Source organism: Amphibalanus amphitrite, unplaced genomic scaffold (assembly GCF_019059575.1).
Source record: "Amphibalanus amphitrite isolate SeventyFive unplaced genomic scaffold, NRLGWU_Aamphi_draft 000018F_arrow, whole genome shotgun sequence".
Taxonomy (NCBI): Eukaryota; Metazoa; Arthropoda; class Thecostraca; order Balanomorpha; family Balanidae; genus Amphibalanus; species Amphibalanus amphitrite.
Window position 1 is genome coordinate 158088 of NW_024881514.1, and position 26089 is coordinate 184176.

General features: G+C 48.9%; 2 protein-coding genes across 5 annotated transcripts; both read right to left on the bottom strand.

The window, feature by feature from the left end:
- Positions 1-378: 378 nt before the first annotated feature.
- On the bottom strand, positions 379-9494 carry LOC122389022 (28S ribosomal protein S9, mitochondrial-like). Of its 2 annotated transcripts, none has more exons than XM_043380687.1 (11): positions 9383-9494; positions 8674-8910; positions 8413-8516; positions 7816-7989; positions 7510-7595; positions 7214-7289; positions 6853-6978; positions 1877-2053; positions 1476-1600; positions 1086-1219; positions 379-703 (listed from the first exon to the last, which is right to left on the bottom strand). In XM_043380687.1, the coding sequence occupies exons 2-11, from the start codon at positions 8900-8902 to the stop codon at positions 612-614; spliced, it is 1323 nt and encodes a 440-aa protein (XP_043236622.1). In that variant the 5' UTR covers positions 8903-8910; positions 9383-9494; the 3' UTR covers positions 379-611. The 2 variants fall into 2 exon arrangements, with proteins under 2 accessions (XP_043236622.1, XP_043236625.1); XM_043380690.1 differs by having other exon boundaries at positions 9239-9409.
- A 2788-nt stretch (positions 9495-12282) lies between these two features.
- On the bottom strand, positions 12283-16911 carry LOC122388128 (general transcription factor IIE subunit 1-like). Of its 3 annotated transcripts, none has more exons than XM_043378941.1 (8): positions 16865-16911; positions 16155-16294; positions 15832-15998; positions 15436-15564; positions 15098-15263; positions 14637-14788; positions 14026-14323; positions 12283-13311 (listed from the first exon to the last, which is right to left on the bottom strand). In XM_043378941.1, exons 2-8 carry the CDS (start codon positions 16273-16275, stop codon positions 13118-13120), a joined length of 1227 nt encoding a protein of 408 aa, XP_043234876.1. In that variant the 5' UTR covers positions 16276-16294; positions 16865-16911; the 3' UTR covers positions 12283-13117. The 3 variants fall into 3 exon arrangements, with proteins under 3 accessions (XP_043234876.1, XP_043234886.1, XP_043234866.1); XM_043378951.1 differs by lacking the exon at positions 16865-16911 and adding an exon at positions 16675-16797; XM_043378931.1 differs by lacking the exon at positions 16865-16911 and adding an exon at positions 16495-16502.
- Between the last annotated feature and the right edge of the window lie 9178 nt (positions 16912-26089).

The following is a 26089-nucleotide window of genomic DNA, read 5'->3' on the forward strand; positions in this document are numbered from 1 at the left end:
GGGGGGGAGATGGCCGCAGACGAACGATAGACAGAGCTCGACCTTGGCTCTGATTTCAGCCGACCCGACTACAGACAGAGCTGACAGAGCACGGTAGTTCTGTGCACTATCACTCGGCAGCACACACTGACAGCGGGCGACACGGACGAGATTTGGACAACGGCCTCGCCAGAACCGCCTTCGGTTGCAGCGATCGTGGCACAAACTCCGTATTAATTTACGTTAACACTCGGGATGTTATTAGTACACGATTACGGGCCTACTACGAGGTTCATCTGAAATATACACCGCAAAGGAGCTCCACGAACAGAGTTTCGTGCGTTCTCGTGTATCTAAAGTTCATCTGGAATATTCACCGCGAGCTTCACGAACCACTAGTTTCACGCGTTCTCGTGTATTTCAGACGAACAGTATGATCATTCAGGCGAGTAACCATGGGGTTTCCACATCCCTCAATAACTCTCCTATCACTCAACACAAGATATTACACATCGTCAAGACGTTCATCCAGCACTTCCAGCAGATTTACTCCATACAAATACAACACATTCTCTCCAGTCTGCACACAACCGACCGCGCCTAGTTCCCGCACCCACCAACAGATGCCACCACTACCGCTTCTTCCAGGTGCGTCCCTTTCGCGAGCCCTTCTTGCCCGGCTTGTAGCGCTCTCGCTCCCTGACGTCCCGCGTTAGCAGTCCAGCTGAAAACAGGAACACCGTGTTAGAAGGTACAAATACAGCTAAGAGAGATACAAACGCGGCTAATGACTGGTCAGGGAAGCCTTTTCATCAGGTACGGATGATAGCTATAACTGCTGCTGACTACAAGGCTGTCTAATCCATAGTGCGGCCTCTTGCCCGAAAGGTCTACTGCGTTATCGTCGCGGCGCCATTAACTCACTGAATACCAACATGTCTTGTATGACAAGGACGGCTTACATTACTTGGCTGCATTATTTCCTAATGCATCAGAGATATCTTCCCAGCTCCACGATAAATGCCTAACGGACGCGCCCAGCATCCCACTCAGCCGAAAGATGTCCTAAATCCAGGGGCAGTCTACTATTGCGACCGGTTCCTTACCTAACCGCATCGTCTCCTGCATTTCCTTGTCAACGAAACTGCGCAGCGCCAGCGAAACAGCGTGTCGGACGGCGCCGGCCTGAGAGCTGGGAGCCTGCACCGGGTGCGGCCGCTTCCACGGCTCCGGGACGAAACTGGGGCGGCCAGGAGGGGCGGTCAACACTGGAACGGCACTCCATACCCGGGCACACTGCTTTGTGCTTAGGGGCATAGAGAAGCGACGCAGAGCTCAAGGGGAGATGGCGTGCGCGGTACGAGCGGTGCCGAGCACATAGTGCAGCCAGCCGCGATTCACAAAACGCTGGGAAAGTCAGCTCATATGGAGCGACGGAGACGAGACCATGGCCTCCGTCTGAGTGGGGACTACGGTGCAGCTGGGATGGGACGTACCTGGTGCGTTTTCTGTGTCCGCGCCGCCTCTTGCCGTGGTAGCGCTGCGTGGGCCCGTCATACTCGACCGTGGCCTCCACGTCTACCGAGTCCAGCACACCGGCCACCTGGAGCGGGTACATCACCTGGGGGGAGGGGAGGGGGGGGGCGGCTTAGAGACGGCGACATGGGAAGCAGCACCCTCCGAGCACACTCACAGGACATGGCGGTGATGTGGATAGGTCGAGAGAGCATCATCGGTACAGAGGCGACACGTGGACTGTACTGAATGCCTCCACCGACCAACGATCGCGACTTGACCCATCACCTACCTCCCGCTCACCCTGCCTCTGATCTGACACCTCGTGCATACCCTCTAAGTTCTAGCCTGACACTCATCTGGTTCTCCCTGCCGGACTGACCTGCGCCACGTCCTGGTTGCCGGAGCGTCCGCCGTCGCGGTGGAAGTAGTGCACCAGCGGCAGGCCGTTGACGGTGACCCGGCCCGAGCCGCGGCCGTGCACCACCGCGCGCGCCACCGCCCGCTTCCGGTAACCGGTGGCCTCCATGTAGGGCCGGCCGGCCGAGTCAAACAGCAGCTGGGGACGGTCAGAAGAGTCACACGACAGCTGGGGACGGACCTATTCATTGCGGTAGCCATTACATAAAGTGGATACTCTGCCCTTTTAAAAAATCACACATCTGATCAAACTGTGCCTACATTAACTCGCGCCCTGGGCCCTGTTTCACGGCGGAGCGTGCAGTGCGCTGCGCGCGTCGGCGCGTTGGGTTTTCATGGCAATATCAACAAACTCCCCTCTGACGCTACGCTATGACGTCATCACCGCAAAACGCTAGCACCCCGGCGCCAGCACCATCCGCACGCTAGCAGTATTCGCACTCAAACTTCTGTTCAATTGGTACTAGGTTCTTCAAGGTATCTGTTCCAAACGAGATTTATCATAAGCTAATGGATCGAACGCAACGTCATTCGAGTGACGTCAGGGGTATGCCTCAGCTCCCAGCGCGCTGCAGCGCGCGCAGCGTCGTGCGGTGAAACAGGGCTTTGATGGGGTCTGCCGAGCAACGCGGTCTGATGGGGGGGGCATTTTGCCCCCCCCCCCCTAAGATCTCGAGAACCACGCAACATAGCGACAAGCTGCAAACGGCGTTGGATAGCCCCAACGGGGAACTACCTTCTGACCCAATTTCATTGACCTCGGTGTAACCGATGACGTCACAGGTCAGGTCAAAGGTCGAATTTTCACCGTTTATAGGCATTTCAAGAAATGTCATGTAAAATCGAGTAAAATGCATTTCATTGAAAATCATCGATGGGGAAATGTTCGTCAAACACATATTTTACTATTTGAGGTCACTGATACCAGGTCAGGTCACAGAGGTCAGGTCACTGAGGGTCACAAATTAAAAATATCATGTGATGCATGTTTTATGGTCCATTTTATATGCCAAATGCGAATTATGTGGGACAGGCAGCCGTTGGGGTCAGTTGAGATCATGTTTTGGTGAAGGTCAGTTCAAGGTCAGGTCAAGATCAGGTCAAATTAGGTCAAATTTCAAAATTTATATTTTTGCATAAAATGGGTATCGATTCGATGCAGCTCGTCACGGGGAGTTCAATGGTGGTCTCCGTTTTGCGCTACGTGGTCTAGAATTGCTAAAAATTGAGTTCAAAAGTTTGACGTCATCAATTTTGAAGTTTTTTTCGCTATAATTTGGCCAAAAAAGGAGGTATCGATCTAAAATTTGGTATGTATATCGAAGAACGCAGGGACTATCACATACATTCCGGTTTTTTCGAAATTCGAAAAAAATGAAAATTTTTGAGTTTTTCTAAAAAAAAAATTATTTTTGGGGGTTAAAATCCCAAAGTTTCGAAAATCCGAGATAGCAGTTTTGTAGCGTCGTCTTTTCTCTACACAACCACATAAAGAACTTCAAAATTGCTTGTTAACTGTAGATTTGGTGAGCGTTTCAAGATGTCATGTTTTTTTGCTCATTTTTACTCGAACATGACCTCAGTTTGACCTCAAAACTCCTGACCCAAGGTGAGCTGTGACTTGACATTTTGTGTCAAGGTGTCTAATTGATGCCCGGGAAAGTACCCAAAATTTGGCGGCGCTTTCTCGCTATTTAAGAAAAAACACAGGGGGGGGGGGGGCAAAATGCCCCCCTCCCCATCAGGGCGCGGGTTAAAGGAAAGTAATTACTGACTACAGTAAGTGAGACAGTGACTGTCACCTAAAATGAGCTAAAAAGCGCAACACTCGTACGCATTTCTGCGGAATCGCACGAGCGATCTGGAGTCAAAGGCGCACGTAGCCGAGCCCGTCTGCAACACAGCAGCAGCAACAGTCGTGGGCCGAGTTGTGCAGTCCGGCACCGCGGCGGTCTCACCCAAGGCCGTATAAGTTAGGTAAGATCGTCCGGGCTCGCTAATGTTACAAATCTGCAACACTACGGTGACGTCACCGGGGCATACGCTCCCTGGCTCCATCCGGACCCTGATGCGGTGGCTGGAATCGCTGATAATCGAAAAATTACTGGTGCAATAGCGCTTTTAAATGACTTTAAAAAGGGGGAAAATATGATAGCAAAATAATTATGAGAATCCCTTGTCCTGACTGGGATTGTATGACCCCGCCACCTAGCGGACAACGTGGTAATTAGGGTTGAGCTGGCGATCGCCAGGTGGCTTGTCAGTAAGCTGTCAGCCGCAGACAGGAGAGGGGCCGTCTGCGTCAGGCGCTTAATATTATGTAAACGCCAGATCATGCTCAGGAAAATGCGACACGCTTCAGAACGGTCATTTATCTCGAAAAAGATGCGGTGCCCTGTGGTGATATGGCCCACATGACTCGGGACCCGTAGGCCGTATACGGCCTACGGGTCCCGAGTCATCAGGGGCATTATAAGAGCTGTGGTCACCGGCAGCTCCCAAGGCCCCTACGGACGCGATACATACTTCGAAAATCGCTAGACAAAGGACTCAGGGACGCAGCCAAGGGGGGAGGGGCACACTGGGCTTTAGCCCCTCCCAAGTCTAGCAGGCGCCCTCTGGAAAGACGCCATCCATGGCGCCGAAGGCGCCCTGGATTGCGCCTTCCACGATCATTCTGTGCGCCGATGGCGCCTTTTCAGTGTCCAGCACTCTAGTCGCCCTCGACGGTAAGCCATTGCGGCGTCATCATGCGGTACTGGCGCCCAGATTTACAATTTCATATCTCTTTGAGGGTGAAGATGCACCCACAATCCTGAAATGCCGGATATCCACTCCCAATCTCCTGACCATCTAGCGCCATCGGCTCACCTTCAGCGCCGTTCTGTCTGCTCGGCGCCCTTCTGATCTGTCGGCGCCCTTCTCGCCCTTCAACGCTCTCCTGGCCTGTCGGCACCCTCTTCACATTCGGCGCCCTCCGGGCAGACCAGTTAGCGCCCTCATGGACATTATCACACAGCATTCTCCTGATCTGTCTCGCCCTCCACACTTGTCAGCGCCCTCCTGACCTGGCAGCGCCTATCGTATTATAGCGCCCTCCTCACCGTACAGTGCCCTCCTGACCTGTCGCCATCCTCCTCACTGTATAGCAGCCTCCTAACCATACAAAGCCCTCCAGACCGGCGCCCTCTACGTTCAGCGCCCTCCTGATAAGTCGGTGCCCTTTTCACCGTAGACGGCCCTCCTGATCTGTCGGCGCCCTCCTGACCGTACATCGCCTTCCTCACCTTGTCTGCGCCCTCCTCTTTATACAGTGTCCTCCTGACCTGTCAGCGCCCTCTTCACTCGTATAGTGCCCTTCTCATCGTGCAGCATCCTCCTCAGTCCTCACCATGGGCGCCCTCATGACCTGTCGGCGCTCTCCCCACCATACAGCGCCCTGCTGCCTTGTCGGCGCCCTCTTCACGGACAGCGTTCTCCAGATCTGTCGCAGCCCTTATCACCGTGCAGTGCCCTCCTGACCTGTCAGCGCCCTCCTCGCCTGTCGGCGACATCTTCGCGTTCAGCGCCCTCCTGACCAGCCTGCGCCTTTTGCAACGCATAGCGCCCTCATCACCATGCATCGCCCTCCCGACCAGTCAGCGTCGCCGTTCATCGTACAGCGCCCTCCTAGTCCTGACCTGTCGGCGCCCTCCTCACAACACACCGGCCTTCTGACCGGTAAGCGTTCTCCTCACCATGCAGACAATGCAACACTTGACAATTAGGAAAGCGTTAAGCAGCCTATGCTTAACCCTCGCCGGCACAGGCCATTTTGCGTCATTCGACGGCACAAGGGGGGGGGGGGGGGGGTACGACCCCCCCTCGCGTTTGGCCCCTGATTGAGCTAGAGCTTCGCGGAAAAACGAGCGTGTTGCCCGTCACGAGAGGAAGCCGATGATATCCAATTTTAAGATCCTAGGTCATCGGGTGACCTTCCAGGTCAGGTCAATGACCCAAAAATCAGGAATAACGGGACCTGTTAGAAAGTCGTAAAGTGTGGCTGCTATGGAGTTCTCCGGGGTGCTGATCGCGAATATCGTGTTAGTTTTGATCAGAGATGATGTCTTTAAGCATTTAGACCAGGTCGGGTCAGGTCAGGTCAGGTCAACCGGTAGAGGTCGTGACGGGTATTCGTAATACGTGTCAACCGCCTCTGACAGCTTCGTAACATGTTACGAAGGCACCAAAACTACTTCGTAAATGTTCAAATGGTTGCTAAATTCGAAATCAGCTCCAAAAACTGGCCTAGAAAGATGTAAAACTCGAAAAAGTGAACCGAGGTCACCAAAGGTCAATGACCTGACCTGACCTTCAGGTGACCTTGACATCCACCCTAATGCATAAGAGCAACATCAAATCACATGTTTGAACGTTTGAAACCACGAAAAGCTTGCAAACGCGCGGCTAATGCGAGCCGACATACGCCGAATCGCGATTCCGGCCAAACATGGTCTCGGAAAGTAGGTCACAGGTCAAAGGTCATTTGGGTCAGGGTCATGAAATTTTCAGGATAGGTGTACAATTGATCAATGCGAGGGTACTGAAAGTTTCGTCGCGATCGGCCGCTTTTTACGCTAGTTATTCGCGAAAAAATCTTAAGGGGGGTTGCATCAACTCAACTCCCTGTGCCGGCGAGGGTTAAAGTGATTTTAGGCGCAAAGTAGTAATGAAGCAATTTCCGGAAAGTAAAAGGATGACAACGTTTCCAGCGTTTCCGGAACGTTTCCGGAAAGGAACTTGTTTACAACCGTGACCCTCAAAATCGTATTCAAGGCTAAACTTGCGGGGAAGGCCAGCTGACAAGTGTACGCCCCGGTGACGTCACGGGTAATGTTAAACAGTCGGGCGCCCGGCACATAGGAAAGCTCGGGATGACAGCCCCCTGGTCTCACCCACCTCCGGCACGGTATCTGTCTCGTTGGAGACGCGCAGCATCTTGCGGTATTTGAAGATGAAGTCCTTGTGGTGGTAGGCCAGCGGATGTTCCACCAGTCGGTTCATGGCGCGTACAAACTCCTGGTACTGCACACCGCACATGCAGACACATGAACACGGTCATTGTCAGGGTCCAGAGTAAGAAGACGGTTTGGTGAGAAACTGCGGCGAATAGGCATTTCATCAAAATCATCAGCACATGAAATAATCGTATTATCTCAGGAAAATCTCTGATCGTAGGTCATAAGCCGAATATGATTAAAAGCAGGTGACTCAATAATCAAAGCGTAACTTCAACCGTAAAAACCGTAGCGTCGCTTACCTGAGGTTCTTTGAGGGTTTCCACAAGCATCTTGCCGAGCTCTTCAATGTCTAGCCACTCACTTCCTAGAAGCGAACTGAAATAGTGCAAGAAAAATCATTACAAAAAGTCGTCGAGGGAAATGTTCATGATATTTTGGACGACCAAGTGTCATCTCATTCACAAAGAAAACGAGAGCCAAAGACTAAATCATAAAATTAATGATGGCAAGCTCACTTTTATTGACAACAGTATGCAATCGGCAATAAGATAAAGCTAAGAGCCCAAGAGACCCCAATCCCAGTCAGGGAACTCACAGTTTCTGCGTGGAATCTGGCAGTTTGCCGAGAGCGTCGTTCTTGCCCTGAAGCCGATCGAGCTGGTTCATCTTTTCTACCAGCTCCTGCGAGCCAACGACACAGTATTTTGAATCACGTCACCATGATCGCTTTTCCCTGTTTTTAAAGATACCGTCACAGTCCTACCTCAGCACACATTTAATAGATAGGTAGGTTCCGATGCGCGACGAGACTTAACGTTTAGCGGGAGTACCTGAAAATTTGGCGAATCACTGGAACAGCATCGAATCACTGATTTTCTAGCTCGATGTGTAACCAACTCACGTAGAGTGTCATGTAGAAGTTGGGTTTGAGCGTGTAGAACAGCGTATGGAAGGGTCTGCCCGTGGCGTCGAACTGCGCCGCCTTCTGCTGCGGAAACACCTCGGTCGGGTGCCGCATCTTGGGCCGCGCCTTCTTGTCGAAAATACCAGTCGGAAACAGGTACTCAATAGCGCGCTGAAACAAAATACTTGTCAGCTAGGCAATGGAGGCGCAAGATATCAGTGACTGGCATGATGCTATTTCACAGATGCAGTTCCAAATTCCACGCGTCGTCGGTATCGGTTCCCAAGGAACGCCAATGCGGGTGGTGATGGGCGATAAATGACTGAAACGAGCTCCCCGCCCCGCCCCCTCATCTCGTCCCTTCCCAAACGTAAGGCAGCTCAAGACCAATCTCGATAAAACTGGAGTAAGTTCATTATTTGAGTCCTGACTAAAAACATGTCAGTTGCGTTACTGTCACAACTCACAAGTCACAAGTGACCCACTTTTGCACCCTCGGGCACTGTTCCGTTGAGACCTATCAAGCTATCATTTTTCTGGTGCCATTCTAAAGTTCCATGCAAGTTGAAGTGAGGAAAGGTGTCCATTACTCACATCTACATCCTCCTGTGTGAAGTGCTCTGGATCCTCACCCATCATGTTGGCCAGATGGCGCTTTCCTATTTCAAATTCATGCACCTGCTTGCGCATGAACTCCTCTGTAAAAAAAGATTAAAACGATGCCATGATTCAGTAAAAAGTCCCATTGGACCATCACCAGGCTCACATGTTTCATGGCAGATCCAGGGTAACTCAAGTATCAACACAGGTACCTACATAAGACACGTCTTCGCTGGCCTGTCCAGAGCAACTCACCATGTTTGGTGGCCCGCTCCAGGTACGCCATCATGGCCTTGCTGGTGTTCTTGGCAGGCCTCTGCTGCGCCTGGCCAGCCTGCTCCTGTGGATCAGGGCTGGTCGGACCAGACCGGGCTCCAGCGCTACTCAGTGGCCGGCACACTGTGGGGCACACAGTGCTGGCCGAGAGACGAGTGGCTGGGAGCCGCCACAGTGCCTCCAGCGCTCTCACCCTGCCCAGCGACATGACAGCACCTGCAAAATGTACAACATGGAGAGGAGACAGGTTCAGAGATAGCTCAAATCATGCTCATTTCACATTGGTATAAGTATGGACAACTCAGGGCACTAAAGGACAACTATAGAGACATACCCCACATTCGCTGTCTCTCGGACGATTAAGATTCTACGCAGGGTATATAGATTCTATGTCGCCCGCCCCAGCCAATCCCACCCAAGGTCAGCGGGGGCTCGGCTGCGGTTATGGAACGTGATTGGCCGGATGACGTAGAATCTTCATCGTCCGAGAGACATAGAACGCGGGGATAGGGAACTTGACAAAATGTTAAGTCTGATTCCTCACCCTTTATAGGGATCCAGACTGGCAGGCCTGGTACCAGGTTAAGTTACCAAAAAACCAAACTGTGCTTGTAGGCTTATGTTTTATCTTTTTTTAGGTCTTAACCATAAGTCAAACATCAATATCAATAAATAAAAGGGAACACACCTCAACATGCCCCAACGAAACACACACACACGTTTTTCACACGTTTTTCACAGCCCAATCAAGGTTTAGCTATTTCGGGAACGGACGAATAATGTGGTACCTGCATATTTACGTCTGGACAACGAGTTGCGTTGGAGAGGCCGGAAATAGTGGCGATTTCAGGACCGCAATAATGGACCGTCATTGGAATGATTCTTTTTTAAAACGTGCGTTGTTTTTAGCCGAAATTTAGTTCTAACTATAAAATATTTTGTAATTAGATTTTGGCCGAGAATGAATACCATCAGAGCTAAGTTTTTACTTTTATTGTATTTTGTCCAGAAGCATATAGTGCTGTTTTATTGCAGTTTTTGCGCGTTTGTTACAAAATATGAAGCAAACCTGCAAAAAGTTCCAAGGTGAAGATGATGTATATCGCAAAATATCATATTGACCTCAAGTTCATCCGTTCCTTCCATGATTGACTAGACAGATTTACACATTTCAATTTTATCTTGGATCAAAGGTGTCCGTGTGATCAGTGCCAACTGCCAGAGGTTAACTTGAAGGGAAGCTTGAGCTATGATAATTGCTCTTGTCCATGTCCCTCCACTAAGAAGAATAAGTTATTAAATATTTTGCTTTGTGTATTCCAAGAGGAGAGAGAAGTGGGAACTATTTTCTTTGTGCCTTCATGTCGAATTGAAGATGGATCATTAAATTTTCAAGGCGTTGATCAACCAAGCATTTAGTCTTTCTCGTACATAAGCAGTGGCTAAGAAGAAAAAGTTAATCATACCTGAAGTTAAGTCATCTTACTTCAACTCAAACTTTGCAGCAAGATCCCCAAGGACAGAGGATGTATTGTATACCTATCCTGTAAATCAAAGCATTTTTGTGCTTGCAAAGGCTTAAGTTATTTGTTGTGTGCTCGGAGTGAGGCTATGGGCGTTTTGTTGTATGTTTATGCGGAGATTGAATATAACTGTGACCCTGTGATTGTTTGTATATTTACTACAGTCAAACAGCATATTCAAATAACATACTCACCTAGCTCATAGCTGTATCCCCGCAGGATTTGTACTTGTTGATGTCTCAAGCATGAACAAAGCACTAAACTAGCTTAGTTATCATTTCTCACATTTTTCTGAGCATCTAACATGGCATACAGCAGTGCAGAGCAGCTTCAGAGAAGAAACACTTAAAATGCACAGACTCACAACAGCCACCCAAGGAGCCAGTTCCTCATATTTGGATGTTTCCCTGGATGTGGTTTGGCAAGGTGAGCTAACTGTTATCAAGTTGAAGGTTAGCAGGTAAGATTGAGTTAGGGTGAGTACCTAGTACCTATAACTGGGTGCTAATGCTATGCAGGTCTTGGCTAAGTTGCAAATAAGTGTGATGATTGAGGTTAGGTCAGGTTAGTCACTAGTCAGGTATGAATTGATCAGGTAACATTTTTATGGACACTTGGCAAATTAAAAAAAAACTTAACATGACCTAATATTAGCTAACCCAACTAAACCTACATAACTACTAAACTATAGGTACTGATCACCTATATTGTGCCTACATCTCATACCAAGTCAAAATAAAGTTCCTTTCTGGAAGATTACCCTGGCAGTACTTTTTATCCCAGCCCTGTGAAGAAAACTAATACTTCTCAAGTTCTGAGTCCCTTCTGGCCATCCACAGAAAGAAATGCTGACAGCTTTGCTTTTGTATATTAGACCAATAATCACCATCACGGAACACATGATATGATCACATCGTTGCATGGATTGTCACATTGACAATTTTACTTAAATCCTTTTTCAAGAAATGCAAAGTAATGATGAACATCAAATTAAACATTATAAAGCTGATTTAGTGATCCAAGCTTTCTCTTCCAGTAGCAATAGAATGATCGCCTGTTTCATTTGCCAGACACTGAGTTGCACATTACCATCTGCATAGCAGAGTAAAGCTGCCCGGGTTTGTTTATTCTAGATTTTTTCACTTGGCAGTTAGCACTCATTGATCTTGCTGCTGTAGCCTGTAAGTAATATTTCAATATGCATACCAATACATCAATACGCGTTCATCAGCCAACATTTTCTGGCTTGATACTGCGCGTGTTCTTCAGTATTGATCTCCTGCAATATTATAGCTTGTTTTCGGCCAATAAGCTCTTTTAATTTTACTTTTTCTTGCTGATAAGTCAGCCAGATCAACTTGCGTTTATTAACCAACATTTCCTAACTTCAACCTGATATTACTCAGGACTCACAACTCAGGACTCTTAGCCTCCTGTATACATCAACTTGGGATTGTTTTCAGTCAACATGCTTCTTTAATATGATATAATTCAGTCACAAGAGATTCAAAACTTACAACAAAACGACATACAAGACTCAAGAGTTCGAAAACCACCAGATAAGCTTAAAAAAGGCCTTGGAACGGAGCAGAACGGAGCCAAGTGGTGCTCCATTTGTTTGTTTACAATAATTGTAGTGCTGATGTATAATTTTAGGACTCTAGCGGTCGGCTCATAAAAACTGAAACATTTTCACAAAATCTGTAAGGCAATTAATATTTCTCTGAAAGAACTTAAATATTCAAAAGCCAAACACCATGAAATACAGGAATCAGAACGAAAAAGTAACCCGAAAATCCAGCCTAATAACCAGCTCCTAAAACTGCGGCAAAATCAGCACTTTTCCCCGCAACTCGTTGTCCAGACGTAAATATGCGTGGTGCCTATCATCTATACCAAGCTGCCATATTTATGACGTCAGCGCGAGATATGCCAAACTAAGGACTGCGCGATGTTCGACAAGGCCAAATACCGCAGCTTCGACACAGCGTACATACATTAATTTTCCTTTTAGCGATTATGGATAGGGATGAAAGTAACCATCCACGGGCGATCACCCTTCAAGTCTTGAGCTGTGGATAGATATATTTGTCCGCGAATAGACCAGACAACATATCGATTATCGGCAAACAAATTAATACAGCGCATGTATTACACTCGATTCTATTCTAGTCCTACATGACACTGCGCTGACACTTGCGGCGCATTATCTGGTAGCCTTTGCAACGTCTCGACAGCCTTTGACAATGATGAATCGCTTGGGATTGGCGCCCAGCTCACAGTTCGAGTTCATGGTAGGTGTACACAATACACGTGTATTGTGTACTGCACGGTGGTCCTGTGTGCTAATATAACACCAGCGCCTACCAAGGAGTAGGTTGATCTTGGGTTGATCAGCAAAGATCGCAGCCAATACCAGCGCCGATCCCCGACTGACCACGCCAGGCCAGCCGGCCGGACCATCAACCAATGTGGTCGCTCTCCATCGATAGGCCGAGCAACCACACAGCTCGGCTCGCCGCACTAGCCTACCGGTACCGGATAGCTTGACTCGCCGCACCAGGACCAACCGCACGGCTCAGCCAACGCACACCGCCCTAGATCACAAGGATATACGCACCACATGCTTTTGATGATGCATTTTCGGATACCTGACACACAATAGCGAGAAGCGACCCTGCCAGCCTTAGCCCAGCTCTCGCGGTGTTTGTACGCCCACAGCTGGCGGCTCGAACGTCCAAGACAGTCCCAGGCGCCCTCCTTGGGTCTGACGGCTGACCTACCGAGCCCAACTCTCTTCAATGAAACATGATGGGTTATGTCGACGATATGACCAACATGATCAACACACATAGCAATGACACAGGTGATGAGACACAGAACACTGAAACACCGGCACGCTACTCGTGGATGTGCGAGTAGTAGTCCTGGTAGGCCAAGATGTAGGCCTCCTTCTCGTCGGCCGTCATCCGCGCGATGACGTCATCGGTGACGTCACTGATGGCGATGCGCTCGGCGCCGACCTGGACGGTGGGCGACGTGTCGTCGTCGTCAGAGTCCATGAACTCCTCCACGTCGCTCGCCTCGGCAACAGCTGCACGGGGGACGGGAGGGAAAGTCAGACACATGATTTTGCGACGCACTATCCTTGACGCACAATGTCAGTTAGTGACTGGAATAGGCCGCAGTTTCAAAAGAGAAAACAAAAATGTATCACATAAAAACTATCGACATTTATCAGTTAACGATGATAACGAGAAAATAGTTAGAAAGTCGTGCGCAAAAATCAGGTGACGTTATTATAGCTCGTTTTTTTAGCTCGATCCTCACTGTAAACATCTTTTTGAACACAGCACGAGAATTACTAGCTGAATTACTGAGAAAACTGGTTAGCGCACAGTGTATTAAAGACATGAAAAAAATATTTTCAAAATAAGTTTTGAACACTGATGATGTATTGTTATATAAAAGGTCGTGTGATGTTTTAATCAATTCAGTTATAATTCTTGACAAGTCGTCTATACCTTAGGAGTTGTAACTATAGGCAAATACGAGCAGAGAGTCTGGGAAATAGGAGCGAGGTAGAAATAATTTTGGTAAAAGTTGATCGTCTGTGAAATCATTGTGGCCATTGAGTTTTCTCAGTGTTTCGGCTAGCAATTCTCGTGCTCTTTTCAAAGAGACGTTTACAGTGAGGGTCGAACTTAGAAAAAAACGAACTATAGGTTTTCAGCGATATTCGCCACCAGGAGCAGCCGGCCGATAGCCGTAAGCCGTGCGCCAGTCCGCCCCAGCCGGCACCACTCACGTTTGGCGGCCGGCGGCGCCACCACCTCCGGCTCGCTCTCGTCGCTGCTGTCCTGGCCGGGCACCACGGGCCGGCGGCTCTCGCGAGTTTCGTGCTGCAGCAGCACAGACATGATGTCGTCGCGGCCGCGCTCGTCGCCGCCGGCGCCGGCCGTCTCCGTGTCGGCGGCCGTCTCGGTGGCGTCCGCGTCCTCCGTGATGACGGTGCTCTCCATCATCCAGACGGGCCGCTCCTTGCGCGTCGACTCCGGCGCCGCGGCACCCTCCTCCTCCATGTTGATGTTGACCGTGGTCTCGTCCTGCGGTAAATACATAGAACACGACTGTCAGAAATTCCGCCTACGATAGATAGGGCCCGGGCAGGCTCTTACGATATAAATACGAGCTATTTGTAAGCTACAAATCTAGTTCAAGATGGGCAAGCAACATGACAACTAACTAGAACCCATCATCACCATTCGCAAAACGTTAGGATCCTCCGTCTCATCCCCATACCAGCCAGTTTGTGACGCCTCACAGCCTGTAGAGTGCCACTCCTATGTCATTCCCCGCCGCGGTCCCTGCCGTCAGCACCCCGATCGGCCGTAACCCATCCCTCGGCCGCACACTCACGTTGAAGCCGGCGTTGCGCGTGGCCTCTCCGGACCATATGCCGTCGGCGCCGGCCGGGCCGTCCCTGCGCGCCTTCTTCCGGTCGTCGCGGTGCAGAATGTCCTGGATGTCGATCGGCTCCGGCTCCAGAATCTCCGGCGCCAGCTTTATACCTGCGGCCGGACGGCACAGTGCCGGGGAACGTCAGTCATGAGGAGGGAGGGCCATTCGCGGCGTTTTATCCGCATTGAAGGGACATCGTGACCCAGGGCAATCGGTCTCACCTTCCACCTCTTAACTATACCCATCTCCGACCGGACCCACCTCCCTCCCGACCGGACCCAACTTCCATTTGCCACCCAAATTACGGGTCCATCTTCAGCCTCCCTCCCCGACGGACCCATCCTCCATCTTTAGCCCGGACCCACCTTCCACTTTCCGGTTCCGATCAGACCCGCACGCCACCCATCTCTCGCACCCACCTTCCACCTCCCGCAGCAGCACGAACAGCTGCTCCATGACCTCGTTGAACCGAGCGAGCATCATGCGCGAGTCCTGGCGCGGCATGGCCGCCTCGTCTTCTTCCACAGCCGTGTTGCAGAACGTGCACAGAAACTCGCCGGTGGCCGGGTCAAACAGCTGGTCCGCCTGAGACCGTGCCGGGCCGGGCCAACAGGGTCAGCGGTGGCGGTGTAGGGTGCAAATCGAGATACAATCAAAATACACAAATACAGCACAAAGAATCGTAAGCATAACTCACGATTCCGCGGCCTATTCCGTAACAAACACATCAGCGGCGAATATGAATATAACGGCTGACCTGCAAATCAGTGTAGGTTTTCTCGCAGCTCGGGCACTTGAAACTTGACCGGCTGGTTGCATTTCGTTCTTCAGTTTCCATTTTCCGACGCATGTGATCTAGCTTGTACTTGACTACATTGACAAATATCTGAAAATTATAAAATCATGTGAAAGATGTAGATAAGATCTCAAGTGATTTTAGAACTATGTTTAGGGACCAATCAAATGTTGCCTCCTACTTATTACTGTATTGCTATTAACACTGAATATTTTCAGTTTTTAGCTCAATAAACAAGCATGTTAGTGATGAATCAGTAAGAAAGGTGAACACCTGGCAACAGGCTACACTCGCCAGGTGGCCACCAGGTGTGGCGAGCCTCATAAAGAATAAATCATCTGAGCAAATGTGAGTCACCTTGTAGTTGATGTAGTAATAGTTTTGCCTTTGAGCTTTTCCATCTGGACCTGTTTCCATTTTCATCTTTGTCTGAATAAACTTGTCATTTTTCAATGTGTCTATCCTTGCTCGAAGCATCTTGCGCTCAAATTTGAGTAATTCACAGATGTCGTCCTCCTTCATACCTGCAAATGAAGTAAAAATGAGGAAAGCATTACCACACATGGCATGACACCAAATGCTCACTGTCCATTGTCCACACTTGTTCTCCATTATTTATTGGTGTCAGCCAGTCCACCTTTCAAAATCATGCTTGACAGCTGAATAAAGCAAATACTTACATGGGTTTCTGACCAGCATATCAATAATAAGAGCATCCTCTATCTTGTAAAAGCCTCGGACCACCAGACGTGCAAGCTGCTTGAGAGAGCTTGGCACTTCAGTAACAAATTCACTTCCCATGCTGAGTTTCTGTGCTGACCTGCAAACCGCAGGAACAAGACACGTCAACAGACAACAAAGCTAAACCAAGACCACAAACCACAGCTGCAACTTGAAGAAAGATCCCAATCCTGTGTGTACTGTGTGGCCTAGTGGACAAGGTGCAAGTAGCTACCTACACCTCCAAATTCAGTGGCAGCAAGTTCAGTGTTGAAAAGCTCCACATCATCAGTAGGTTACCAAGTAGGTCCCCATATATATATATATATATATATATATATATATATATATATATATATATATATATATATATATATTTGTATAGTTAGGCAGCAATCCATTCAATAGGCAAGTCTGATTGAACACAATCGCACTTCTTTCATTGATAAGCTTCTTTTGTAGCTTCTCAAGTGAGCGTACCACCGCTTTTGCAGTATGGCTGAAGCCGCTAATTAAGTCACCAATTAATGTCATAAATTACTTTAAACTGTAGTTATAGTTAGGTAGAGTTATAGTCTGGTGTGTCCGTATTATATAAAGTTCGTTCTCGCGACCGGTTTCGTTATATTCCATAACATTTTCAAGCAAAACGAACAAAATTACACCCTACACATAAATAAAAGCAAATAAGTGTTTTGCGAGATGTCCGTCAAGACAGCCCATATTCAGCCCAGATTCAGCCCGGATTCAGCCCAGATTCGGGACACCTCCGATCAAGCTGAAACTCGCACACAATGTAGGCCATGACATGCCCAATCCACAATCCAAGTCATTCGGTGGCACTCCCAGCCGTTTGACCTACAGAGGTCAGCAAAGGTCACGTGGCCCAAATTTGCACAGCAGATTGTGGCCCACCCAGTAGAGCTAGAGCGCTAAAAATGGCACCAATCGACTCGCCAGCATCTAATCTTACTTTCCCAGCACTCATTAGACCTCTCAAGGTCATGCGATTACCTAAGGTCATTTGTGGGCTATGTCGAAAATACACTTGCACAGCAGTTTTCGAGTAGAGGGATTGACCGAATTCCAAATCAAAGCACATCATCGGGTAGCCCATAGGCCGTAGTAACTTTTCTTAAAAACTGCTTTTCGATATGTGACCCCGTTTGACCTCGGCAGGTCAAAATGCGCAAATAAACGACACTCCATACGTCGCAGCCCGGATTCAGCCCAGATTCGGGACATCTTCGATCAAGCTGAAACTCGCACACAATGTAGGCAATGACGTGCCCAATCCACAGTCCAAGTCATTCGACGGCACTCTCAGCCGTTTGACCTAGAGAGGTCAGCAAAGGTCACGTGGCCCAAATTTGCACAGCAGATTGTGGCCCACCCAGTAGAGCTAGAGCGCTAAAAATGGCACCAATCGACTCGCCAGCATCTAATCTTACTTTCCCAACACTCATTTGACCTCTCAAGGTCATGCGATGACCTAAGGTCATTTGTGGGCTATGTCGAAAATACACTTGCACAGCAGTTTTCGAGTAGAGGGATTGACCGAATTCCAAATCAAAGCACATCATCGGGTAGCCCATAGGCCGTAGTAACTTTCCTTGAAACTGCTTTTCGATATGTGACCCCGTTTGACCTCGGCAGGTCAAAATGCGCAAATAAACGACACTCCATACGTCGCAGCCCGGATTCAGCCCAGATTTGGGACATCTCCGATCAAGCTGAAAATCGCACACAATGTAAATGCTGACATGCCCAATCCACAGTCCGAGTCATTCGGTATCACTCCCAGCCGTTTGACCTACAGAGGTCAGCAAAGGTCACGTGGCCCAAATTTGCACAGCAGATTGTGGCCCACCCAGTAGAGTTAGAGCGCTAAAAATGGCACCAAACGATTCGCCAGTATCCAATCTTACTTTCCCAGCGCTCATTTGACCTCTCAAGGTCATGCGATTACCTAAGGTCATTTGTGGGCTATGTCGAAAATACACTTGCACAGCAGTTTTCGAGTAGAGGGATTGACCGAATTCCAAATCAAAGCACATCATCGGGTAGCCCATAGGCCGTAATAACTTTCTTAAAAAACTGCTTTTCGATATGTGACCCCGTTTGACCTCGGCAGGTCAAAATGCGCAAATAAACGACACTCCATACGTCGCAGCCCGGATTCAGCCCAGATTCGGGACATCTTCGATCAAGCTGAAACTCGCACACAATGTAGGCCATGACGTGCCCAATCCACAGTCCAAGTCATTCGACGGCACTCTCAGCCGTTTGACCTAGAGAGGTCAGCAAAGGTCACGTGGCCCAAATTTGCACAGCAGATTGTGGCCCACCCAGTAGAGCTAGAGCGCTAAAAATGGCACCAATCGACTCGCCAGCATCTAATCTTACTTTTCCAACACTCATTTGACCTCTCAAGGTCATGCGATGACCTAAGGTCATTTGTGGGCTATGTCGAAAATACACTTGCACAGCAGTTTTCGAGTAGAGGGATTGACCGAATTCCAAATCAAAGCACATCATCGGGTAGCCCATAGGCCGTAGTAACTTTCCTTAAAAACTGCTTTTCGATATGTGACCCCGTTTGACCTCGGCAGGTCAAAATACGCAAATAAACGACACTCCATACGTCGCAGCCCGGATTTAGCCCAGATTCGGGACATCTCCGATCAAGCTGAAAATCGCACACAATGTAGGTGCTGACATGCCCAATCCACAGTTGACCCCGTTTGACCTCGGCAGGTCAAAATGCGCAAATAAACGACACTCCATACGTCGCAGCCCGGATTCAGCCCAGATTCGGGACATCTTCGATCAAGCTGAAACTCGCACACAATGTAGGCCATGACGTGCCCAATCCACAGTCCAAGTCATTCGACGGCACTCTCAGCCGTTTGACCTAGAGAGGTCAGCAAAGGTCACGTGGCCCAAATTTGCACAGCAGATTGTGGCCCACCCAGTAGAGCTAGAGCGCTAAAAATGGCACCAATCGACTCGCCAGCATCTAATCTTACTTTTCCAACACTCATTTGACCTCTCAAGGTCATGCGATGACCTAAGGTCATTTGTGGGCTATGTCGAAAATACACTTGCACAGCAGTTTTCGAGTAGAGGGATTGACCGAATTCCAAATCAAAGCACATCATCGGGTAGCCCATAGGCCGTAGTAACTTTCCTTAAAAACTGCTTTTCGATATGTGACCCCGTTTGACCTCGGCAGGTCAAAATGCGCAAATAAACGACACTCCATACGTCGCAGCCCGGATTTAGCCCAGATTCGGGACATCTCCGATCAAGCTGAAAATCGCACACAATGTAGGTGCTGACATGCCCAATCCACAGTTGACCCCGTTTGACCTCGGCAGGTCAAAATGCGCAAATAAACGACACTCCATACGTCGCAGCCCGGATTCAGCCCAGATTCGGGACATCTTCGATCAAGCTGAAACTCGCACACAATGTAGGCCATGACGTGCCCAATCCACAGTCCAAGTCATTCGACGGCACTCTCAGCCGTTTGACCTAGAGAGGTCAGCAAAGGTCACGTGGCCCAAATTTGCACAGCAGATTGTGGCCCACCCAGTACAGCTAGAGCGCTAAAAATGGCACCAGTCGACTCGCCAGCATCTAATCTTACTTTCCCAATACTCATTTGACCTCTCAAGGTCATGCGATGACCTAAGGTCATTTGTGGGCTTTATCGAAAATACACTTGCACAGCAATTTTCGAGTAGAGGGATTGACCGAATTCCAAATCAAAGCACATCATCGGGTAGCCCATAGGCCGTAGTAACTTTCCTTAAAAACTGCTTTTCGATATGTGACCCCGTTTGACCTCGGCAGGTCAAAATGCGCAAATAAACGACACTCCATACGTCGCAGCCCGGATTCAGCCCAGATTCGGGACATCTCCGATCAAGCTGAAAATCGCACACAATGTAGGTGCTGACATGCCCAATCCACAGTCCGAGTCATTCGGTGGCACTCCCAGCCGTTTGACCTACAGAGGTCAGCAAAGGTCACGTGGCCCAAATTTACACAGCAGATTGTGGCCCACCCAGTAGAGTTAAAGCGCTAAAAATGGCACCAATCGACTCGCCAGCATCTAATCTTACTTTCCCAGCACTCATTTGACCTCTCAAGGTCATGCGATGACCTAAGGTCATTTGTGGGCTATGTCGAAAATACACTTGCACAGCAGTTTTCGAGTAGAGGGATTGACCGAATTCCAAATCAAAGCACATCATCGGGTTACTAGGAAAGTTACTACGGCCTATGGGCTACCCGATGATGTGCTTTGATTTGGAATTCGGTCAATCTCTCTACTCGAAAACTGCTGTGCAAGTGTATTTTCGACATAGCCCACAAATGACCTTAGGTCATTGCATGACCTTGAGAGGTCAAATGAGTAATGGGAAAGTAAGATTAGATGCTGGAGAGTCGATTGGTGCCATTTTTAGCGCTCTAGCTCTACTGGGTGGGCCACAATCTGCTGTGCAAATTTGGGCCACGTGACCTTTGCTGACCTCTGTAGGTCAAACGGCTAAAAGTGCCACCGAATGACTTGGACTGTGGATTGAACATGTCATGGCCTACATTGTGTGCGAGTTTCAGCTTGATCGGAGGTGTCCCGAATCTGGGCTGAATCCGGGCTGCGACGTATTGAGTGTCGTTTATTTGCACATTTTGACCTGCCGAGGTCAAACGGGGTCACATATCGAAAAGCGGTTTTTAAGGAAAGTTACTACGGCCTATGGGCTACCCGATGATGTGCTTTGATTTGGAATCCGGTCAATCCCTCTACTCAAAAACTGCTGTGCAAGTGTATTTTCGACATAGCCCACAAATGACCTTAGGCCATCGCATGACCTTGAGATGTCAAATGAGTGCTGGGAAAGTAAGATTAGATGCTGGCAAGTCGATTGGTGCCATTTTAGCGCTCTAGCTATACTGGGTGGGCCACAATCTGCTGTGCAAATTTGGGCCACGTGACCTTTGCTGACCTCTGTAGGTCAAACGGCTAAAAGTGGCACCGAATGACTTGGACTGTGGATTGGACATGTCATGGCCTACATTGTGTGCGAGTTTCAGCTTGATCGGAGGTGTCCCGAATCTGGGCTGAATCCGGGCTGCAACGTATTGAGTGTCGTTTATTTGCACATTTTGACCTACCGAGGTCAAACGGGGTCACATATCGAAAAGCGGTTTTTAAGGAAAGTTACTACGGCTTATGGGCTACCCGATGATGTGCTTTGATTTGGAATTCGGTCAATCCATCTACTCGAAAACTGCTGTGCAAGTGTATTTTCGACATAGCCCACAAATGACCTTAGGTCATCGCATGACCTTGAGAGGTCAAATGAGTGTTGGGAAAGTAAGATTAGATGCTGACGAGTCGATTGGTGCCATTTTTAGCGCTCTAGCTCTACTGGGTGGGCCACAATCTTCTGTGCAAATTTGGGCCACGTGACCTTTACTGACCTCTGTAGGTCAAACAGCTGGGAGTGCCACCGAATGACTTGGACTGTGGATTGGGCATGTCATGGCCTACATTGTGTGCGAGTTTTAGCTTGTTCGGAGGTGTCCCGAATCTGGGCTGAATCCGGGCTGCGACGTATTGAGTGTCGCTTATTTGCACATTTTGACCTGCCGAGGTCAAACGGGGTCACATATCGAAAAGCAGTTTTTAAGGAAAGTTACTACGGCCTATGAGCTACCCGATGATGTGCTTTGGTTTGGAATTGGGTCAATCCATCTACTCGAAAACTGCTGTGCAAGTGTATTTTCGACATAGCCCACAAATGACCTTAGGTCATCGCATGACCTTGAGAGGTTAAATGAGTGTTGGGAAAGTAAGATTAGATGCTGACGAGTCGATTGGTGCCATTTTTAGCGCTCTAGCTCTACTGGGTGGGCCACAATCTGCTGTGCAAATTTGGGCCACGTGACCTTTGCTGACCTCTGTAGGTCAAACGGCTAGGAGTGCCACCGAATAACTTGGACTGTGGATTGGACAGGTCATGGCCTACATTGTGTGCGAGTTTCAGCTTGATCGGAGGTGTCCCGAATCTGGGCTGAATCCGGGCTGCGACGTATTGAGTGTCGTTTATTTGCACATTTTGACCTACCGAGGTCAAACGGGGTCACATATCGAAAAGCGGTTTTTAAGGAAAGTTACTACGGCCTATGGGCTACCCGATGATGTGCTTTGATTTGGAATTCGGTCAATCCCTCTACTCGAAAACTGCTGTGCAAATGTATTTTCGACATAGCCCACAAATGACCTTAGGTCATCGCATGACCTTGAGAGGTCAAATGAGTGTTGGGAATGTAAGATTAGATGCCGGTGAGTCGATTGGTGCCTTTTTTAGCGCTCTAGCTCTACTGGGTGGGCCACAATCTGCTGTGCAAATTTGGGCCACGTGAACTTTGCTGACCTCTTTAGGTCAAACGGCTAGGAGTGCCACCGAATGACTTGGACTGTGGATTGGACAGGTCATGGCCTACATTTTGTGCGATTTTCAGCTTGATCGGAGGTGTCCCGAATCTGGGCTGAATCCGGGCTGCGACGTATTGAGTGTCGTTTATTTGCACATTTTTACCTGCCGAGGTCAAACGGGGTCACATATCGAGAAGCGGTTTTAAAGGAAAGTTACTACGGCCTATGGGCTACCCGATGATGTGCTTTGATTTGGAATTCGGTCAATCCCTATACTCGAAAACTGCTGTGCAAGTGTATTTTCGACATAGCCCACAAATGACCTTAGGTCATTGCATGACCTTGAGAGGTCAAATGAGTGTTGGGAAAGTAAGATTAGATGCTGGCGAGTCGATTGGTGCCATTTTTAGCGCTCTAGCTCTACTGGGTGGGCCACAATCTGCTGTGCAAATTTGGGCCACGTGACCTTTGCTGACCTCTGTAGGTCAAACGGCTAGGAGTGCCACCGAATGACTTGGACTGTGGATTGGACAGGTCATGGCCTACATTGTGTGCGAGTTTCAGCTTGATCGGAGGTGTCCCGAATCTGGGGTGCATCCAGGCTGCGACGTATTGAGTGTCGTTTATTTGCACATTTTGACCTGCCGAGGTCAAACGGGGTCACATATCGAAAAGCGGTTTTTAAGGAAAGTTACTACGGCCTATGTGCTACCCGATGATGTGCTTTGATTTAGAATTCGGTCAATTCCTCTACTCGAAAACTGCTGTGCAAGTGTATTTTCGACATAGCCCACAAATGACCTTAGGTCATCGCATGACCTTGAGAGGTTAAATGAGTGTTGGGAAAGTAAGATTAGATGCTGACGAGTCGATTGGTGCCATTTTTAGCGCTCTAGCTCTACTGGGTGGGCCACAATCTGCTGTGCAAATTTGGGCCACGTGACCTTTGCTGACCTCTGTAGGTCAAACGGCTAGGAGTGCCACCGAATAACTTGGACTGTGGATTGGACAGGTCATGGCCTACATTGTGTGCGAGTTTCAGCTTGATCGGAGGTGTCCCGAATCTGGGCTGAATCCGGGCTGCGACGTATTGAGTGTCGTTTATTTGCACATTTTGACCTACCGAGGTCAAACGGGGTCACATATCGAAAAGCGGTTTTTAAGGAAAGTTACTACGGCCTATGGGCTACCCGATGATGTGCTTTGATTTGGAATTCGGTCAATCCCTCTACTCGAAAACTGCTGTGCAAATGTATTTTCGACATAGCCCACAAATGACCTTAGGTCATCGCATGACCTTGAGAGGTCAAATGAGTGTTGGGAATGTAAGATTAGATGCCGGCGAGTCGATTGGTGCCTTTTTTAGCGCTCTAGCTCTACTGGGTGGGCCACAATCTGCTGTGCAAATTTGGGCCACGTGAACTTTGCTGACCTCTTTAGGTCAAACGGCTAGGAGTGCCACCGAATGACTTGGACTGTGGATTGGACAGGTCATGGCCTACATTTTGTGCGATTTTCAGCTTGATCGGAGGTGTCCCGAATCTGGGCTGAATCCGGGCTGCGACGTATTGAGTGTCGTTTATTTGCACATTTTTACCTGCCGAGGTCAAACGGGGTCACATATCGAGAAGCGGTTTTTAAGGAAAGTTACTACGGCCTATGGGCTACCCGATGATGTGCTTTGATTTGGAATTCGGTCAATCCCTATACTCGAAAACTGCTGTGCAAGTGTATTTTCGACATAGCCCACAAATGACCTTAGGTCATTGCATGACCTTGAGAGGTCAAATGAGTGTTGGGAAAGTAAGATTAGATGCTGGCGAGTCGATTGGTGCCATTTTTAGCGCTCTAGCTCTACTGGGTGGGCCACAATCTGCTGTGCAAATTTGGGCCACGTGACCTTTGCTGACCTCTGTAGGTCAAACGGCTAGGAGTGCCACCGAATGACTTGGACTGTGGATTGGACAGGTCATGGCCTACATTGTGTGCGAGTTTCAGCTTGATCGGAGGTGTCCCGAATCTGGGGTGCATCCAGGCTGCGACGTATTGAGTGTCGTTTATTTGCACATTTTGACCTGCCGAGGTCAAACGGGGTCACATATCGAAAAGCGGTTTTTAAGGAAAGTTACTACGGCCTATGTGCTACCCGATGATGTGCTTTGATTTAGAATTCGGTCAATTCCTCTACTCGAAAACTGCTGTGCAAGTGTATTTTCGACATAGCCCACAAATGACCTTAGGTCATCGCATGACCTTGAGAGGTCAAATGAGTGCTTGGAAAGTAAGATTAGATGCTGGCGAGTCGATTGGTGCCATTTTTAGCGCTCTAACTCTATTGGGTGGGCCACAATCTGCTGTGCAAATTTGGGCCACGTGACCTTTGCTGACCTCTGTAGGTCAAACGGCTGGGAGTGCCACCGAATGACTTGGACTGTGGATTGGACATGTCATGGCCTACATTGTGTGCGCGTTTCAGCTTGATCGGAGGTGTCCCGAATCTGGGCTGAATCCGGGCTGCGACGTATTGAGTGTCGTTTATTTGCACATTTTGACCTACCGAGGTCAAACGGGGTCACATATCGAAAAGCGGTTTTTAAGGAAAGTTACTACGGCTTATGGGCTACCCGATGATGTGCTTTGATTTGGAATTCGGTCAATCCATCTACTCGAAAACTGCTGTGCAAGTGTATTTTCGACATAGCCCACAAATGACCTTAGGTCATCGCATGACCTTGAGAGGTCAAATGAGTGTTGGGAAAGTAAGATTAGATGCTGACGAGTCGATTGGTGCCATTTTTAGCGCTCTTGCTCTACTGGGTGGGCCACAATCTTCTGTGCAAATTTGGGCCACGTGACCTTTACTGACCTCTGTAGGTCAAACAGCTGGGAGTGCCACCGAATGACTTGGACTGTGGATTGGGCATGTCATGGCCTACATTGTATGCGAGTTTCAGCTTGTTCGGAGGTGTCCCGAATCTGGGCTGAATCCGGGCTGCGACGTATTGAGTGTCGCTTATTTGCACATTTTGACCTGCCGAGGTCAAACGGGGTCACATATCGAAAAGCAGTTTATAAGGAAAGTTACTACGGCCTATGGGCTACCCGATGATGTGCTTTGATTTGGAATTCGGTCAATCCATCTACTCGAAAACTGCTGTGCAAGTGTATTTTCGACATAGCCCACAAATGACCTTAGGTCATCGCATGACCTTGAGAGGTCAAATGAGTGTTATGAAAGTAAGATTAGATGCTGACGAGTCGATTGGTGCCATTTTTAGCGCTCTAGCTCTACTGGGTGGGCCACAATCTGCTGTGCAAATTTGGGCCACGTGACCTTTGCTGACCTCTGTAGGTCAAACGGCTAGGAGTGCCACCGAATGACTTGGACTGTGGATTGGACAGGTCATGGCCTACATTGTGTGCGAGTTTCAGCTTGATCGG